This window comes from Seriola aureovittata, chromosome 13 (genome assembly GCF_021018895.1).
Source record: "Seriola aureovittata isolate HTS-2021-v1 ecotype China chromosome 13, ASM2101889v1, whole genome shotgun sequence".
NCBI lineage: Eukaryota > Metazoa > Chordata > Actinopteri > Carangiformes > Carangidae > Seriola > Seriola aureovittata.
Window position 1 is genome coordinate 12,340,756 of NC_079376.1, and position 20,563 is coordinate 12,361,318.

The 20,563-nt window shown below is 38.4% G+C and overlaps 2 protein-coding genes and 1 long non-coding RNA gene across 6 annotated transcripts in view; 2 read left to right on the top strand and 1 right to left on the bottom strand.

Annotated features, from left to right (window-relative positions):
• Positions 1-10,511, top strand: part of stac (SH3 and cysteine rich domain) — a 35,468-nt gene extending 24,957 nt beyond the window's left edge. For all 4 annotated transcript variants that reach the window (XM_056393893.1, XM_056393894.1, XM_056393895.1 and 1 more), the window contains 3 exons: positions 2,466-2,517; positions 6,560-6,697; positions 8,534-10,511. In XM_056393893.1, the coding sequence (XP_056249868.1) occupies positions 2,466-2,517; positions 6,560-6,697; positions 8,534-8,632 (289 nt within the window). In that variant the 3' untranslated portion in view covers positions 8,633-10,511. The remainder of the gene's footprint in view (positions 1-2,465; positions 2,518-6,559; positions 6,698-8,533) is intronic.
• LOC130180393 (uncharacterized) overlaps positions 1-18,458 on the bottom strand; it is a 38,074-nt gene extending 19,616 nt beyond the window's left edge. Inside the window, exon 1 of the long non-coding RNA XR_008829397.1 lies at positions 17,991-18,458. This is a non-coding gene — a long non-coding RNA (uncharacterized LOC130180393). The remainder of the gene's footprint in view (positions 1-17,990) is intronic.
• LOC130180392 (antimicrobial peptide NK-lysin) lies at positions 14,464-16,181 on the top strand. The gene is made up of 5 exons (XM_056393897.1): positions 14,464-14,611; positions 14,717-14,802; positions 15,310-15,387; positions 15,465-15,619; positions 15,872-16,181. Exons 1-5 carry the CDS (start codon positions 14,554-14,556, stop codon positions 15,945-15,947), a joined length of 453 nt encoding a protein of 150 aa, XP_056249872.1. The 5' UTR covers positions 14,464-14,553; the 3' UTR covers positions 15,948-16,181.
• Positions 18,459-20,563: the final 2,105 nt, after the last annotated feature.

Below are 20,563 nucleotides of genomic sequence, written 5' to 3' on the forward strand. Positions count from 1 at the left end.
TCAGTTGCTGCTGCGCTGGTCTCTATAGCTGTTTGAAATCACTATTATTCACTCATTCACTATTACCTATAATAAACAGTCAATAGTTTACTCAGTAGTGAATAGTAAATTTAGTCTTAAGCAGTGTTGGAAAAAAATATCCTGTTGTCTGTAAAAGTTCTACATTTAAAATTTGGATTAAAGCAGTTATAATCAATTTAATAAAATAACAATGTTGACAATATGAAAACTGTGTGAAGTGGGTGGTTTGTAGTGATGAACCTACTTAGAAATATCCCCTGAATCTGGAGCTTTATATTCAGTTTCAGCTCATTGTTGTCCATCCCACAACTTTTCAGGTTTCGGTCACTCTCATCACTCTCACAGTGTTGTTTTCAGCCACAGCAGCAGGAAACTGTTTTCAGTATTAAAGCTATGAAAACCAACTGTACTCTACCTACTCAGCATTGTCAGAATTGCAGCAAAAAGTAGTGTTGGTGCTACAGGCACTGCTTTCACACAACGAATTCTAACACGCAAGTAAAAATGGGAAAATGAATGTAGTGCGTTACTGTGGGTAGCAAATATAGAGTGATTTCGGACGGAGCCCGTGAGTTCAAATAATCAAGCATGTTGCATTTCTGGCCTCTAATCTTGGATGTCAGCAGGTGTTTTGGCTTTGACAGCTAATTAAAACCACCTGATGTGACACTGATTAGGCTGTGGCCAGAACTCCAACATGATAACATAACAAATTATAGTATGTATAATACTATAATTACAGAATTTATCATTTTGAATTATAATTCATTGGTTTTATGTTGAACATTAAGTTTTAAATTTTGTCAGCCTACAGACATATTTTGGAACAATAAGTCACAATCAACACAGCTCTATATCTAACTTGTCTTATTATTTCTGATACAATGTGAAACCTTAAGTATGATTGATAGAGCCAGGGCCCTCAAGAATGAGAGGATTCATCATGAACAGTCCTTCAGCATAAATACCCATTTGTTCTTGGTTCTCATGGAAATCCTCAGAGGATTTAAGGATATAAGAGTGCGCTTGTTCTCTCTTTCTATTCCCTCTATACACAAACGCACGCACACACGCACACACACACACGGCTCCTTCCTCTCTCTCTTTGGTCAGGAAAAACTTCACACAGCTTCATTTGAAATTCATTGACTTTCTCCTCTAGGACCCATGTCCACTGATACCTGCTCTACAGCACAAAGCTCACCAAGCTGTGTTTCACTTTGTTTCTTCTCTTATATGAGCCTACATCAAAGTGTGTCTCCTCAGGGTCTTGCTGCAGACAGTATTCAATACATTAAACATTAACACATAAAGCACAAATGGAGGAAAATTGAATCCTTAATCAAAAGTTCATTTTTTATTTTCATTTTAAGTGAGTTTATCAGTTTTGTGATTAGTTTCTTGATTACTTTCGACTATGTGGTGGCTGTAACAATGTTGAGGGATGCATTTTAATAATAGATTAGATTCAGAACCTTTTTTTGTTGTTTAAGAGATAAAGATTTTACCAACCTCTTTTCTCACTGTCATCTCTCACTTTGTCATGATTAACTTGATTTTAATGCACAGTATTTCAAGGAAATGCTCATCTGCTTCATTTCCTGTTATCTTAATTGAATCAACATGTATCTACTTTGTTTACATAACCTTACAAGATTTTACAGCTGTGCTGTTTCTCACCTTCAGTAAACAGTGTTTTCTGAGTCATGATCATTATTACTAAAAGGCCAACTCGTGTTGTAACTGTACCACAAGAGGAAGAAAAAGGGAAATTACGTAAAGCAACATTTGGCTCAACTGTGCTGGAACTTTTGATACTGAAGCCGACGGCTTTGAACATATGCTAGTAATTATGACACATGTGGCGATGGGGTAATGTGATTCATGCATTTCCTGGATAAATAAGAATTACTTACCGCAGACAGAATGAAGGTGTATCACATGTCATTAAATCAGAGAAAAGCTGACAAACATGTCTTCTAGTTAAACATGTGTGCTGTATGTAAGCAGGCCTTTTACCTGAAATAACTGTAGATTTTAGCTCCTGTAACTAGCTAATTAATTCTTACTCTCCAGACAGTTTTGTAATCTTTCAATCTGACTCACTATGACATTTTCAGGTTGTCCGTCTGTCTGTCCCATTCTCATGAACATGATACTTCAGTAACGCCTTGAGGGAATTTCTTCAGATTTGGCATAGACATTCATTTGAAATCAAGGATGAACTGATTAGATTTTGATGGTCAAACGTTAAGGTCACGGTGACCTCACAAAACATGATTTTGGCCTTGTGAACACAATATCTCAGTAACACCTTGAGGGAATTTCTTCAAATTGGTAGAAACGTTCACTCAAAAGGGGTCAATAGGGGCCAATAGTTCACTTTTGCAACTGGGCAAAAACCTTTTGGTTGAATTTGACTTTGTTTTGCCTTTTTATTGCAGAGCAGGAGACAGGATCTTATTGGCTGACGACTCTAATGATGACTGGTGGAAGGTAGGTACAAGACGTATTACACCTTAGTAGTGACATGGTTCATCAAACCTTTCAAGATGCCAAATTCAAAGATAAAGTTTGCAGGTTTTGTCCAGTTTACATATAATGTGTGTTTTCCACAAAGCCCCAAAAATGCCCCATTAAGAAATGGATTGATAAATTACTCAACGTCTGCCTGTACATTACAAGAGCAAGAAAGCAGGCTGCCTCAGGACACAAATGTATGACAGATAAATTAGGGAGACAAAAGGGCCAAAACGTGACTGTACAGAGGCAGCCTGCTGCCACCAGACCATGAAGAAACTCATCACGCATTTTAATGCTGTTGTTGTTCCCTACAGCCTGTAGATAAACAGAGGCGTCTGGCCTGTATGGTCTTTGAACAATGAATACTTAAACAAGTCAAGAGGCAATCATTTGCACCTGACACAACACCTGCATATAATGTATATGTAGTATATATACTAGGGATGCACGATATGAAATATTTCAACCGATACAATAACCGATAATAAACAGCTTCTTATGGCTCATACCAATAACCGGTAAGTTTACATTTATATATTTTATATATAAAAAAGACCTCCATATAATCTGGAGTTTGTGAACCCAGGAGAGTAAAAAGGCTAAGATGCAGTGATTATGAATGTATATTTTAGTAGCTCTGACCTAACTATAACAGGAAACAGCATTCCTGGCTCTTCAAATGTTCATTTATTTGTTTGTGAATAGAAAACCACAGTACATTATAAACAATAAACAAAGTTTGGATGCACTGGGGATGTGTCATATCATACACACAGGCAAGTAATTGAAACAAAAATGTGATCCAAATAAAAATCAACTGTGATCGCACATAGTGAATTTAAGTCAAGTGCACCTTGGTATGTTAGGCTTTACAAAACTTAAGGCCTGTGGCCACTTAGGCTGTAGATAAAAAAAAAAAAAAAAAACAGCAAAAGGCAAAAATAACCCATCAAATATTTTACATATAAATTAAGTATAAACAAAATGCACTTCAAATCTCACAATAATAAGAACAAAAAGTGCATCACTCAACAAAAGGCTTTTGCAGAATTATTACTGCTTTATCTGCAGAAGGCATATAGTAGAGATTAGAGATTTCTAGATCTAGAGATTTCTTTTGTAAATTGTTCTTTTGTAGAAAAGTTTTAGTTTTTTTTTAACAACTTAAAATGTTTTCCAATTTTCACTAATCAGCATTTCCTACCTTCCTTCCAAAGTACATCATTTTTCGCTTTTTGTCTACATTGTCTTTTCGAAGGTTTGAGGAACAATTTGCTATGTGAGGGCATCAATGGGAGATTTTTCTTGATAAGAAACATCTCTGCCTACTCAAACCAATTCTGTTGCTTTTTTCATCAATAACATTTGCAGCAGCAGAAAACAAATGTTCACTGTCTATGTTAGTGCAAGGGGCTGAGGCGAGGTCCAGAACCAGGAACTCTTGTTTGTCCAGTATTCTGCTGGGCTCTCGGTTCTGGAAATCGGGGACTCTGAAAAGATATCCTCTTATCTAAAGTAGAACAAAAACACACTTATATTTTAAATTTTTTTTGGTGTCTTTTTAAAGAGACATTGAAAGCTTTATTTATCTAAACACTCACTTGTGGCTCATCCACCTTCTCTGCTGTTGCACAGTTCAGCTTTTCCCTGAACATTTCTTTGGCTTGCCTTTTTGCTGCTTGGTTAAAATAGCAGTCCTCATATCTAGGGTCCAAGATTGTGGCAAGATAATACAGGGCCTCTGTATAGATGTGACTGAATCGCTGCTCTATGGCTTGCAATAGAGCGCTCTTTGAAGTTTACACTCCCTGATCTGTTGCAAAAGTCTTGTTTAACAAACGTTTTAAGGCTTCAATGGAGGGGATCACATCTGCTGCTGTGGCTATAACTGAGCTCTTTTATCAACTGTTCACATGAGTCAAGAAGAGTCAACATCTTTTCTATTAAAGTCCACTGATATACACCTAGAGATGCAGGTAATTCAAAATCTACTCATATAGCATATAGAACGTGCTGTTCCATCGCGTTGGTACGTCTTGTTAGAGACTTGTGGTTTTCATGCCCAGTTGTGTCTGTAAATCTTTCAGACAGGAGGTGGCAAGTTGGGAATGCTTAAAGTGGCCTACCATCTCCCTGCCGATCGAAACACAGTCCGTGATGCTTCTTTGGCTCAGTACAGCCTCGTTTACCGCAAGCTGTAGTGTGTGCCATACAGCCCAAGCTTGTGACCCCACATTCTTCCATGGCCTTGGTCATATTGCGTGCATTATCCCTGAGCACAACATGCACTCTGTCTTTTATTATACTCCATTGTTCAAACATGGTTTCAAAAGCTTGGCATATCGTCGCAGTATGCGAACCAGAGCACTCCTGTGCATACAGCAAGGCTTTTTCCATGTTGAAGTCTTCATCCAGCCACTAAGCTGTTAAACTAAGCATACTCACTGGACTAATGTCAGATGCCCAAATGTCCATGGTCAAACTTATGTTAAGTGTGTTCTTGTCGATCAAATTATGAATGTGTGTTGTGACCATATCACATAAGGCAGGTAGGGACATGTTTTCCTCCTCTTGGAATCCTTGCTGAACATGTTTTGCAAATTGCAATGGCGTTGTAGTCCGGTCCCACCAAGAAAAACAACCAGACCGGTGAAGACATGTTGGCTCTCAACTCCAGACATGAGCACAGTACTGAGGTGCAGCAATTGACGTTATGAGCACGAAAACTTAGACTCGTTTTCCATGGTTTAGCCACAGTATAGTGCCACCTGCTGGTGTAGCAATGTAATTGCATTATCAGATCCATTTATCGGGTTCAATTTCTTTATCGCAGCAACAAAAAATGGTGTACTTTTCCCATAATAGACCGATAATTTATCAGCCCAATTATTATTGTGCATCTCTAATATGTACCATATGTAAAAACACATACACTACTATACCCAGTGTTTCCTCTAGGATTTTTTTCAGCAGTGGGGGCATGCTATCGGGGGTGGGGGGGGTGGTAGAGTCAGTGGCAAAGTTTGCACCCAGGCTCATCTCTCCGCTGCTGTGCTCTGCTCTCCTCCACTTTGTTTAACAACTCCTCCCTGTCTAATGTTACTTGTCTAATAAGATTACATTAAAAGTGTGAGTAACGTAACGCTAACAGCGTTATATAATTTACACTCACATCACATCTGATTACAAGTGTGAACATTAAAATACTATTTTTTACCTAACCATCATCATTTACGAGTCAGTAAAAGGCTTATGATGCTACCTGACTAGCGTCTTCTTCATCTGTTGTCTTTCTCTTCTTAGAGAAGTATCTGAACAAGCTCATCTGAAAATGCAGTCAGCAGTTAATACATAATGACGTGTAGATATTAGCTTAATGCTATCAATTAGTTTACCCAAGTTAGCGTCACTGAGTTGGCTAATAAGTCTACCTTTTCTCCGGTAATTCGCTGCCTTATTCCTCACGACTACACTTCTCTGACTCTCACCTGGTGCCTGACGTGATGTCACTTTCAAGGCCGCGCTCTCGCGAGTAATTAACTCCAATAGGATCCCCCAACCACCCCACTCCCTCCCTCCCTCCCTCCCTCCCCTCCCGCCGCTGTTGCGCTCATCATCACACAGGCTGTGAAGGTGGAGAGATGTGGCGGTGGTGCATTTGCGACAATAAAAAAAAATAAATAAAAATAAAAAAAAATAAAAGAAATTTGAAGGCGTGGCGGCTATGATTTAGCAGTGGCGGGCCGCCACTGCTAAATGAATGTAGAGGAAACACTGACTATACCATCTTTGATCTTGTGTCAGGTACATATAAGTTAGTACATATGTAAGTAGTATGACCTAAAATAAAACTTTATACAGGTATGATGAACAGTAACCAACAGATCCTGTGATGTAATTTCAAGGCTTTTCATCTAATCACTTGTGAAAACACTGGGTCTGTAACACCCTTATGTCCTTTGCAGCTCTTCCATGCTTCAGCTGTTTTAATTTTTAATGAATGCATTTTTTACAGGGGGTAATTGAGGACAGGATTGGTTTCTTCCCAGCAGCCTTTGCTCATCAGGTGCGGGTGGGGGACCAAGTGTTCAGGTGTAACAGGACGTTCATCGGCTGTAAGGAACAAGGCCAGATCACCCTGAAGGAGGGACAGGTACTCATAATTATGATGATGAAGATTGTGTGTGATTGATGATCGTCTTCCTTTTTAAAGATGACACTAGATGACGTTAAAAAGGCCTGGACACCAAGCTAAACAAAGCTGGTGTAAAGATTTCACAGTAGTGATACAATTGTTGTTTGGGTTAATTACTTGCCCCTGGAGCCACAGAGACAAAACACATTAAGAATTCATTTAGACTTAACGTTAGCAGGGTTGATCCAGTGAACACATTACACCTGTGTGTAATTCATGATCACACCCATTAGAACACATCAGAGTCACATTATCCAGCAGGTCTTTAGCCATCACATCACCCTCCTGCAGTTCCCACGACACCCCTTACCTGCAGCAACTCTGCCCTCACATACACTCACTGAAAAGCTTGTCTAGAGTGGTCGGACACAGGAGTTATCATTAAATTAGCATTTTTAGCATGATGGCTGTACTTAGATCAGACTCCCTTTTTCCCACAATACTTTCCAGGGCATGTTGGGACTCAGAGGAGACTTAAAGTAAGCAACCCCCAGTGGAGATGAAACCGCCGAACACAAGACGGGTCTGTGACCCGCTGCCTTTCTTTTCCAGTCACACAAGCCCAGGGGAAGATGTTGTAGAGTACTTAGAGGGAGCATGAAAACAGTGTGTTCTGGGCCATTATGAGGGTCAGTGAGTGAAATTAGGAAACAGCATATTTATTGCTCAAAACACAACCCATTCCCTCTCCTTGAAGGTAAACTGCAACCACAATTGTTAGTGTTGATTCTCATCGCAACAACAGCAGCATCATCGTCATTATTATCACCTTTTTGTGTAATGATAATAAGACAGGAAGCAACAATTTATTCTCAAGATAGGCAATGCAGTATATTAACACATATTTTGTGCTATGAGATTATTCTACACAAATCAAACTTTTTATCGTAGTTTTCATACAGGTTAGTGCAGCTACAGACTGTAGACTGTGTAAAGGTAATAATAAGTACTAAAAATAAAACAAATGGAGACTATGGTACAAAAAAAATAGAGATTAGAGCAGGAAAGATGAAAATAAAAAAATAAAGTTTTTGACTGCTCTTCAGAATACCTAAAAGGCTCATGCTAGACGACCGGTGGGGCTGTCATGACTCATACATGAAAGCATTTCAGATAATTATCTTGGTATCATGGAGACGATGTAGTATTTCTTAAAGTAGTAGTAAAAGAATTTTGAATATGAAAACTGACTCTTAAATGGGTGCAACGTGTGCACTCTTTCTGGTCTTAGTCAACACTCGGGCAGCAGTTTTGGATCAGTTGTAGAAAGACAGTCTGGGATCTTTCTTGCAAGAAATCTTTTCCTGGGGGTGTCATGGCAGCTGAGTGGTCGAAGACACATACCATGTAACCGCAATGTTTCCAGTTCAAATTCAGTCTTCAGACTTTTTTGTTGCAGTCCAGTAAAGGTCTTCCCAACTAAACCACAGTTTTATGGACTTCTCTGTCCCCAGATTCTCACCACAATGTTGGGAGCACACTATTATCTTAAAGATTATTGTATGCCGAATTAACAGATTTTCTCTTAACTGGAATTAAGGCGCCTAAGCCCAAACCATGAAATACAACTCCAGACAAGAAATACACAAGTGTGTCCACAAATATTTGACCTTGTAGTGTATTGCAATAATATATCTGATGCTCTCAAAGATGTAAACATGACATCCTCCAAACTGTTGTGTGTCCCCTTGCCAACACAAATGAAAAAACATTGAGAGTAAGTTGTTTGATTTTGTTAACTGTACTTTCTGTTCATATTTTATCACTGGAGTGAAATTTCTCTTCTGCTCTCAGATCTGTGTAAGCAGTGAGGGCGAGCGCAGCGGCTTCATCCGAGTGGCGTGTGGAAAGAAGAGAGGCTTTGTGCCCTGTGACGTCCTGGAAATCATCTGAGAGAAACACTCAGGGAGCCGAAGAGGGCGAGAGAGAGAGGGAAGATGGGATCAGCCGCCTGGAGGCCAGAGGAGGAGGAAACTGAACTGACAAAATGGCTACGAGGCACCAGTGAGGGAGTTTTCTCTCTGAAGAAACTGGAGTTTGAACTTAAAGGTGATGCTGGTTTTGTCACTGAGGACTCCACTTTGTTGCAGGTCAGAGTCTCTGTACCTTCCTCACTCCCTCTCAGCACAAGGAGAGAGATGCTGAGATGACTGTTTGTTGTTTGCAAGATGACAGGAGATCACTGTATCACTGGATTTGATTTAATTTATAGAGCCTATGTGTGTGTGTGTGTGTGTGTGTGTGTGTGTGTTTGTTTATTTTTTTTCTCTCAGTTTTATTCTGCTACAAGCTGTTTATTTTCTGAAAGTGGGCTGGCTGTTTACGCCTGAGAAAAATAATCAAACACTTACTACAGTTATTATTTTCAAGGTTTCAGTACATACAATGGCATTGCGCCTACAAATAGTTTAGTTTCTCATGCTTTTACATTATGTTTCAAGCAAAATGTTAGATTTTCATACATAGTAGTCAACACTAGGCTCTGAAATGGATGACAAAAATCCCTGAGAAAACTTGATGCAAAAAACCTATTAGAGAGAAAATACTATTTTTTTCTTTCTTTGAAGCCTTAAATCCCCTAAACATCTTAAAAAACTTCCCGCATAACCTCTAACATACAGTTAAAGTCGTGAAAAGGTTTTCCATATGTTTCTCTTGTAACAAGTGAGAAACAAAGCACATCAGGTGCTACAAAGAGATGTGGGGGAGTATTTTCAGAGGAGTTTGACACAATCAAAGACTTAAGTAATTCTCTCTGGTCTTTCAAAAATATCACCCTCACACTTCCAATCTTGATATCTCACAATTCAGGATTTTACTTTATGCTCATGGTAACACTGAAAATCTTTTCCTGTGAACACAAAACATGTTATTTACCCAATTTAACATTTTCTAGATTTATTGTTTCAGGCTAGTCTTAAAAAGTTTTTTTAATTGATTGAATAATGGATATAATCTTCTCTCTTTTTGGTCGTTTTCATCAAAGATTTCAATCTTCATCATTATGAAACAGAAGAGAACGAGAAGGCACAGCTTTGGTATAATCAGGACAGAGACTGTTTTTGTTTCTAATTTGTGTGATCTGATGGGAATGACTTGTGAATGCACAATGACGACTGTAAGACATTGAAACATGCAAGAAAATGATACATTTCTAGTTAGTGTGTTAACTTTAAATGTGATCACTATCATGTGACTTTCCTCTTTCTCAGTACAGACTATTCTGAACAGGCCTTCAGATTCAGATACTAATGAAGTGCATTTCTGGCAAGATGTTGCATCATAGTAGATATAGTATATCTTTTAAAGGTTGTTCTGCACTGAAACAGGGCTTTACTAAATGTCCAAGAATGCTATATTGTACATAATGTACGTATGAGATTAAAAGTCCTTCTTTATCACAATAACGCAACATGCATTATGATGATTTCTGTGTTTGTCTCACATTCCTTTTCTTCAGCAGACTTCTGGATCCCACTGTACCTAATATTTCACAATTTACTGATTCTTATATCAGTCTCAATGATTTATACATTTCCGTCCTGGTTCTCTTTCCTCTTGTGCTCAGCAATTAGCGATCGATAATAACCTCATCATTCGCTCAAGTGGGCCTCCAAAAAATATGCATATTGTGATATGATTTGGTTTGAAAACAACTGGCGTGTGACTCAGTTATTCAGTATGTTAAGAAGTGAATCCAACTTCACAGCATGAAGGTGTTAAAGACTGAATGTTGGAGACAAATAAAATGAGGATTTTGCTGTAATGCACAGAGTTTTATGTGTCACAGTGGCTTTGTCTCAGTTTACACATCTCACTTAATGTAACCCTAACCCTTCACCTTTTTAAAAATTTTATGGAAAACAAAAACAAATTTAACTAATCAGGGAGTACATCCAACTAAACTTTTAACAATTACCTGACAATTGGGGTGGGATTCTTTGTTAAGTTCTCAATTACAGAGCAATTATGAAATAATGCTGACAAAATTTAATATTCATCAAAATAGCATGCAGTGATCATATGTCCAAAGGGTTTGAACTCCATCATGAACATTTCCTTTGATAAAAAAAATCCTGTATGCTGGTACAGTGCGGTACAAGGCATCATGACATGGCATTACAACTGATCCCGATTCAAGAAAGACTTAAAAAGACAATTTCTCCAAAACTTCAAACTTTCTGCAAACATAGATGGAGCATCTTCTAATCTAACTAATGTACCTTCTAATGTTACTGTAATAACACGAAGCTGAAAAAAGTTAGCGACTTAACATTGCATTGCTGTTCTACAACATAGCCAAACTCATAATGGGCAGTTTAAGAGATTGGCACCTAAGTTACCCAAAATGCAACTTGACTACTGACTACTGGAGATTTTTGTGTTTGGACTATTTGTTGAGTATTTTTAGTGTGTGTATTAAAATTTGTTGCCCACACACCAATTAAATGAAAAAGTTCATCAGAAAGTTTGGACATCTAGTTGTTTCCAGGACTCTTTCAACTGAACCAGCCCACTTTCTCATCCACCCATCTCACAGTTGAGCAAGCCCTCCTGAATTACCCTTACTGGATCTACCTAGTCATTTTACCAGACAGACTGCACACCCTGTAGTCCATGATTAGAGACACAGTCTCACTGCAGATTCTGAGGTTTCTGCAGCTTCATTAAGCAGCTGCTCACATGTTGAAATTGTTGCTGGAGGCGCAGCCTAACTACAATCACAGACACTTTGCTATTTCCGTGTCTCTCCATTTTCCTGTTGTGTGTCTGTGTAATGAGTCACAACAGGCCGTCACTACAGGATGCCAGCAGGTCTCACATACTTGAGTCAAGCACCCCCTGTTGGTATTTTGGTGCAACCGCAGTCCAGTGCAACAGCCCTTGAACTAGGGAAGATCAAATACGGGAGACCAGAGACATCTGTGACTTTAAGAATCACATTTCCACACACACTCTTTCACATCTTCAGGGCAAGTGTTTAAGATGTGTTAAAAATTTGTAGCTAATGCAAACTCTTTTCAATGCATAGCTGTTTGGTTACAGGCAAGAAAATATAGAGAGGCTGTTTTAAGAACACTATATACCTTTTTTCAACTTGCTTACAGTAAAAACAGACCCACAGATTCAGTGTGTCTAGAACATACAATAAATCACATAATGCTTCACAACCTTTTATTTTGTCTCTACCAGTAAAAATTCTACTTAAAGCTGCACTACCTGATATTCCTGTATATGGTCAATGATGTTATGTGTAAGATGTTGCTTATGACAAAACCAAGTAAAATTATCAGCCAACTTTCCACCGCCCTCAGTTCTGTGGAACTTTTTAGTGTTTAGTTCATTATTATCCAGCCCACAGCTGTATTGTTCAGGGTCACTTGTACCACTCTCAAGGGGCCTTTTTAAGTGAAAACTCCCCACTGCACTCTACCTGCTCAGTATCAGACAGCTGACAGACATATTTACAGATAGCAGATGAACATAGTAGAGCATTTAGCTGCTAAAGAGCCAGATATTTCCCTCAGGTGTTGTTGGAAACAACAAGAGATCTAAAAAGGAGAGTAAATATTGAACTTATGTTCAACAGTTGGCCAGAAACACAACTCCACATGAACGTTAATGTTGCTTTGTGTGTGCTATATGTGTGAATAAGTAACTGTTTGCTAACAATTTCTACATAACAACTTATATATAACAGATAATAAATAATATGTCATGCAGGTTTAATACAGAATCCAATTAACAGATCTACTGACTTTAAACATTTCTTTAAAGACACATTTTGAATGGGAACGATGGTTTAGGTTAAGTTTAAGCTGTTAAAGTGGACATGAAGGACAATCAAGCAATTATGTTCATACAAACGTGACACAGAGCAGACATTTATGTATTCTTAAAAACAGTAGTGAAATTGAAAAGCAGTATGTAGCCATTTTTTAGTTTCTGTGTCACAAGGCTGTGTCACTGTTCATATGAAAGACTGCTACATGGACTGAAGCTAAAAGGTGTTGATTAAACCTGTGAAAACCAAGAAAGATGATGCAAACAAAAGCAGCACTTAAAACGGATATACAAGGGTTTACATTTTGTTAATATCTGCACACCCTGCGAACATGCAAGCTGTTGCATGGCAACACTGACTACAACCACACAGTAGATTATGTCTCAAACCACACATGTGAATATAACACATCAGCAGCATTGTGGTACACAATGCATTTTAGCTTACACTGAAGACTTTGCAAGTATCTTCCTATGGTTTTGTGCTTTGTTCATCTTTTTGTTTTGTGGAGCCAGAACTATTTAAAGCACACCTGGATGGGCTAACATCACATACTTACTCTACAATTGTGAAGAGGCTACAGTCAAGTTGTTTTTACTTCTAATTCTTCTCCATCTAGAAGAATTGAGTAAAAGATGGACGAGTGTTTTACCTTTGCAAGTGATACTCTTGTGGGAAATAACAGCTAACCCACATGGTTGCCCTATTTAAGTAAGAAAGTAACATTACCCCCCCCGACCCCCCTGTTTAGAGTCAGTTTCATTTTAAATGGGCACAATGTACTTGTAACTTACAAGGTTTAAACTGTCAAAGGGAAGAGAGGATGTTCCAGGTATTTCAATACAACATAGACATGTTTCAAAACAGAGATTGTAGCAATACCTGTCTGGGTTATTTGATATGAGACCTTTGATGAGGTGTTATGGATAGAAACACAGTTGAACCCCAAAATAATTCTAATCAATTTCCCACTGTACATCTATTGCAGAGCACCTTTGCACAAAGTAACCAAAAGTCTGATGCCAAGCACAAGAAGCTCATATCAGGTGCATTTGACTGCACCAGTCACAAAATGAGTCCACCGTCTGAAGACATGTGGGGGGAATCTAATGGTCCACTCAGGCCCCTGCAGACCCTACAAAATACAAGAATTAAACTAAACGTATTTTTCATTTTAATTCCAATTATGTTAAAACACCTTCACGTGGTGCAACCTTGCACTTCAGTTCTTATAAAAATCCTCTTTTAATGATAATAATTCCGAATTACATTGTAATTGGTAATTCCTCTGATTCCATAGTTTAAAGGTAATGAAATAAAAAAAAATATGCTATGGAACTGCCTGACTGAACTCTCACTGGGCTCTTGTGTTCCCATTTTTCTGTAATGAAAGTATTTAATAACCCTTGATAGTCCCTGCTCATTTTGGTTAATTATTGCTGTTATTGTATGCATTCAGTTGCACGTGGTACTGACAACGGTGATTAATACTGACTTATGTCAATCAGAAACACTCATGACAAAGACCTAATCAAACCAGTGAAAAACCAGAGAACAAAGAAACAGAAAAAAAAATAACTTTACTGAAGAACAGCAAACAAAATAAAATCATACATAAGTTTCAAATATACATTATCATACATTCACACAAAAAACTGCATGCTGCACACATGAACTGCTCACTGATTTAATTTATAAATAAATATGATCTGCACATGGATGACAAATTCAAGAATATATTTAATCACTCATCTATTTTTGCAGACCTGTGAGTAATATTAAGATGATAAAGCAAACCACAATACCAACACACCACGACCACTCACATATGACCTGACTGGAAAAAGTGTGTGATGGTGGTCTTCCGTGAAATTCGCCTCCACAAAACCATCTGAGAGTCAGTGCTGCGACTGGCAACAAATTTGTGGTTTGACACTTCCGTTGCTGTGTAGCCCCTCACCTCTTTCATGAATAAAAGGAGGGTCATCAGCAGACATACTCACACACGGAGACAAGAGATCACTGCTCCATGTTAGCAATGGAAACATCTTCAGTCCTCCTTGTGTGCATCCTGGTGACATGTTCAGGTGTCTTACTGTGTTCTCTTTAACATGTTTTCCCTTGTAGAACATGTGTCAATGTGTCTTTGCTGTGTAAAGTGTACTTTAACATTTTTTTTTGTTCCTTCACAGTCTGGACAGTCTGTGGAAGAAGCTTTGTGGTTAACATTGATGATCAGGAGCAGGTGGAGGTAGAAATCTCCACGGAGGCCGGCAAGGTAATATGCTTTACACAATTTAGGTTGCACTTAGATAATCTGTGTTCATCTTAAAATGTCAGATGACAAAATGTTCAATAGTTACACGAGAGAGAGCTTGTTTTAATTACTTTCTATACATATGGGTTAAGTGTTTCCCAAGCTAGGGATCGATCCCCTCCAGTGGTCAGAATATAAATCTGAGCGGTCATTGGTTATTTATTCAGACAGGAAAGAAGAAAAATCAACGTTCTGCTTCACAAATTTATATTCTTTGTTGGGATATTTCCCTAATATTAGCATTTTTTTTTTTTGCGTGAAATTTAGGATAAGTTTATATCTTTGTGCACCAGTTATTTAAATGAAAACATATGAGAAGTTTAGACGTGAAATTACTCTTCAGTGGAACTGCTGACAAATCATGTGACAAGTATTGCACTCCTATGACTCCATAGAAAAAAGGAGCCCGAACCAGACGGTGTAAAATTGTTAGAGGTCACAGAAAATTAAAATCACTTTCATTTGCAGATTCCAGGTGTGTGCTGGGCATGCAAGTGGGCTTTAAAAAAGATCAAGAAAATCATTGGAAAAAACACCACCACAGAGGTAAAGCGTCTAAGAGCCTCGACAGTTTGATCTCGGGTATCTTTGAAAATGCAATAATACAGTTTTTGCTCTTACAGGAGGTGAAGTCAAAGTTGAACACCGTCTGCAATGAAATTGGCCTCTTAAAAGATCTGTGCCGCAAATTTGTGAAAAAACACCTCGGAGAATTGATTGAGGAGCTCACAACCAGTGATGATGTGAGGACGATCTGTGTGAACACCAAAGCCTGCAAGTGAGTAACCATCAAGCCTTACAGAGTAAACTACCCAATAAGTAATCTAAATAAGCTCTACAACATTATGATATTTTCAGTGCATTTTGCCAGTAATACAAAAGTCCTTTCACTTATGTATACTTTTTACTGTAGGACTTTTACCTATTATGGAGTATTTTATTGCTACTTAATTACAAATAATGTTGTTATTTCTTCCGGCACATATAATTTTTTTGCTCTCTCTCTGTGCTTCTTATGTGCTCTCTTTAGGCCAAAGGAGCTGTCTCATCTGATCTTTTATCCAGGAGACGAAGATTCCCAGGCTGAAATGTATGATTTTTCCTGATGTTATACGCATGAATAAAAATCAAACTCTGCATTTAATTCGTAAGAAAAAACATTAACCATGTGTGCTTTGTGGTAGTGAGTGACTGGCCACACACACAGTGATTAGAAGCACTTGATCAAAAATCATTTTCAGCTTTCTTTTAATCGTAGCATTTACTCTGTGTTGCACTTTGTCTTGTACAATGACTTAGTTTTCAGTGCACATGATTTTAATAAATGTTTGCATTTGAAATTTTCTTCTTTGTGGTACTGTGTCAGCCAGCACTGGGCTTTGGGATCTTGGATCTATACTTTACAAGGTTTAATATGTACAAGGTCTGAAGCAATCAAAGAATGAACAATTCATTTAAAGTTAAGGCATAAAGATGGGGTTGGGTAAAAAAAAGGCAGTCTTGGTGATCTCTTTAATGTGCTTATAAAATGTAACACAAAGAGTCTTAGCGGTCAGACTTTTACAAATCACACAGTTGTCAAGAGTTACTGTTAACTGATCAAACTGATGTCTGCGTCAGGCTTGGCCAATGGCCAGCATCTGATATTCAGTTTTTCTCAGCAAACAGACGAGCCTCTAATTTCACAATTTGAGGGGTCATCCACCATATATAGCTGAGTATCATTTGCATAGCAGAGGAAATTAATTCCATGACTGTGTGTAATTTGGTCAAGAGGTGAAACAGAAAGAAAGAATAGCAGAGGGCCAAGAACAGAGCCCTGGGTACATCATATTTCATGATACAGAATTCTGATTATTATTATAGGAAATATACAATGTTATTTCAGATGAGTACAAGTTTAACCACGTGAGAGCCACATCAGAGATGTCAAATTGATTTTCTAATTGATTCAGGAATATACAATCATCTATGGTATCAGAAGCTACACTAAGATCGAGTAAGAGAAACACAGAGGTGGAATAGAGTCCTTAGTAAGCACATCATTCACCACTTCAGCTAGTGCAGATTTAGTGAGTGACAGTCCCTGAAAGGTATAGAGTGCACTAGGTGGAGGAGACCCTTTCTTGTAATTTGTAGAGAATGGAATGACAGAATATGATCGAAGTAAAAAATCACAAGTCATATGCATAGTTGCCCAACGACAACACTGATAGTGTCACCACAAAGCCAACACAACGAGGCTCTTGATGAGCGAAGTTACACATGAATTTCAAATTATTTTTTTGGTGACTTCTCAGACACATTTAATTTCTTCATTTCAATGGCAACTGTAAAATGCATTTAGTACTTCAACAGAAATAGATAACCTTTTACTGTGTTAGCAAACAATAATAATAATAATAATAATAATAATACTCAATCACTTATTGAGTGAGTGAGTGAGTGAGTGAGTGAGTGAGTGAGTGAGTCTAAGTCAAAATGACAGCGATTCCGCTTCCGCAAGTCATGGATCATGAGGAATACACTGTACACTGTATGGCCATTAGTGATATGCGATACCAAGTAAAACCCAGGCTGGTATTGCTGATACCAATATCAATACTATACCGACAGGCCCACATTAAGAATGCAGAGGCCCCTGGGCACAAAATCTTGGATGCGCCCCTTTCCCAATCTGCTTTCCACATACTCAGTTCTCAGTGGAGGCTACTATCTATTGGAAACACCTGTAGCTTGTACAGGATTTACATTGACAGGTTACAGCCTATGATCACAACCTGAAGGACAATATCAGCACCTGTACATATATATTATCATACAGGATTTACAATACATGATTGAAAGAATGCTTTTTTGGGTCAGCAGCAATATCAACAAATTAGCCTACAATCCACAAGCACATACTGCCCCACATTCATCAATATAATTCTGATTCAGAGAGAGAGAGAGAGAGAGAGAGAGAGAGAGAGAACGAGAAAGAGCGAGAGAGAGAGCGAAATTGATTCAAACTGCTGAACAGAGACACAATGATACAACAGTTAAATAGGTTTCAACTACTTCTCATATAAACACAGTGGAGACAAGAATATATACCTTAAATTGGGATAGTCCATAATGTGCGATTAATAACAGGAGAGGAAGCCTACCTCAAGTGACGGTCTTCTCTCTGGCCTTTTCCCTCGAAAACTCCTCCACTGTATTACTGAAGTCCATGTCTCTGTCCAGTGTTGCCTTGATTAGAAGTTCAACAGGTAGAAAGTAACAAAAAGAGGGGCTGCTAGACTGGTAACCTACTCAACCTACTCCGGGTGAGATGAGGGTGGGGCCGTTTTACAGGTGTCTTTGGCAGGGCTGTGGCTCTGTGTCTTTTTAATGCTGATGCTAAGATGAACTAACGGTAGCGTCTGCGGTCATTTTACTGTCCCCTTTCTTTGCGATGTTAGCATCATCCTCTCCCGGCTCTTTGCTAATGCTAGCAAGCCGAGTAGCCGACTTTTGAAAAAGTCAACATAGATGGTATGTTTGTCCGAAGTTCAGTCTCTGATATAATTTTCTTATTTCGCTTCTCTCTTTGCTGTTCCACCTCTCCAACGTTTGTTCTCCATGATGTTTTCAGAAGCGTCTTCCGCGACCGGCCGGCTTTGGCGCTAAATTCCCATGGTTACCACCTGACCTCTGACCTGACTTTTCATCAACATGACAGAGACACAACCAGCAAACCGATCGTAATCATTTTATTTGCAAATAAAGTAACTCTGTATCATTTGGTTCGCATTTCAACATACACACACTCAATTAATTTATTGATTTGAAAAAAAAAAAAAGTAGTAGTAAAGTAGTGAGTTTGGACGCCCTCTAGAGGTCGGAGGACCCGGCCCAGTCGGCCATGTGGATAATCTGTACTTGGATACCAATGCTTTGTACAAAATACACTAAGAGGACATGAATAGACAGGTTACAAAGGCTTATTGTTTCATACAGAATGTCATGTTATTCAAATTTAAATAAAAAAATACCAGTGAAATCTATTATGAAATAAATAAATGCCATGTTAAATGCACAAAATGAGCCAATATCTATATTTTGACATAATCTGTCAATTGTCAGTCAAAGCTAATGAGACTGGATCAGTGATCATCACTGGCTGCTCATAGGCCTGCATTTAGTAAGGTATGATTTGTTTCCTGTTTGAACATCAACACACAAACTGAAGCCGTGACAGATGTGAATCATTTTCTGTGTCAGTGACAGTGATAAATGTCTGTCTCTGCACCTGGATAATTCCTACCACTGCCTCTGTGACAGAAGTCTGTCCTGCCCTAGCACCTTTCCTCTTCTCCAGACTGTTTCCCATCACATTCTGTACTGTGATTATGCTTTACAAAGTTTGTGGTCCTCCCACATACATCACATACAGTGTTGTTGCTGATAAGAGAGTTGAAAAATTTTCACAGCAGTCTAAATTTTCCATTGTCAACACTCTTTTCGGTGCCTTACATAGAGCCATAGTTTGCATATAACGATGGCAGGCGGCAGGAGTATTAGTTACTATCAAGTGGTGATTATTTAGACTAGATCCTAGTGATAGCTTGGTTACTTTCTACTGTGAATCTGTTGATGACAAAAGACTACTGTGAAAATAAATTATAGAATAGAAACATTTGGGATTGAAAGTATTGATATTTCATGGATCAATTGTCAATGTGTTTTGTTCTGACATGGGTCATACGTGTCAGATTAAGGAGTAGTTTATTAGCAAATTGCCAAACGAAAACCCACAAAGCAAGCAAATAAATTTTTATTATTAAATTTTCATTTTGCTGTGAATTATGCACAAACATATGGAGCATTAAGTTTCAATCAAATTAAATCATTTAATTCAAAGTTGGCACATCTGGACTTCCATATCCTGTAAGGACAGAAAATCATTTTTAGATACTCTTGACAACCCTGCACAACTAAGACGAAACAGAAAACAAGGTTTGTGACCAAGAGTGAACCCTTTTTTAACTTAGCTCATCTGTCTCAGACACAGTTCACCCACAGCTATCACAATGTTCAATCAAGAGCTGCATTAACCACAAGTTGACGTGCTCAGCAGTGATGTGTGACAGCAAGATCTATGTGAAAACCAGAGACTTTTTCATTTATTAGAAATGGACCATTGAAAGAGGAGATGATGAGAAGATGAGTCACTTTAATTGTTTTTCTTTTTTTGAACAAATCATACAATAATTAAGTTGTTGAAATACATGAAGCTATTCACAGTGTCCATGGATTGGTGTGTAACTGCTTATTTTCTTAGTGCAGTCCTTTTGAACCTTTAAGTGTGGAAGCCTCAAGCTGTCACTGATGACTGAACACAATCAGAGAACAAAAGTACACCCTTATTATGAAAGTAAAGTGTTTATGAACGAATACAATACAAGTTGGCTACTCATTTCACATTTCACAAATTCAGTGTCTGAGATAAAGATCTCTCACAAAGCACATTTCATTTTTCCTTCCTTATAAGGAGGCTGCAGCGGAGAGCAGACACTTGGTGTTTCGGTCAATGAAGTGTCCACGTGGCTTCCCAGCTCTGCTTTAAAACCTGCCTGTCCAGCTTTGTGAGTCCCTGAGAGCAAAGAGATCCTTGACCAGCTCTGTCAGACCATCCAGACCTGCACTGTCCCAGGGGCCCGACACCTGACGACCTCAGGGAGAAGCAACAAACTGA

Coding starts and splice junctions, on each gene's coding strand:
- LOC130180392 (XM_056393897.1), top strand. CDS start 14,554: ATGTTAGCAATGGAAACATCTTCAGTCCTCCTTGTGTGCATCCTGGTG. Junction 14,803..15,309: donor TCTCCACGGAGGCCGGCAAG/GTAATATGCTTT, acceptor TTTCATTTGCAG/ATTCCAGGTGTGTGCTGGGC. Junction 15,388..15,464: donor GAAAAAACACCACCACAGAG/GTAAAGCGTCTA, acceptor TTGCTCTTACAG/GAGGTGAAGTCAAAGTTGAA.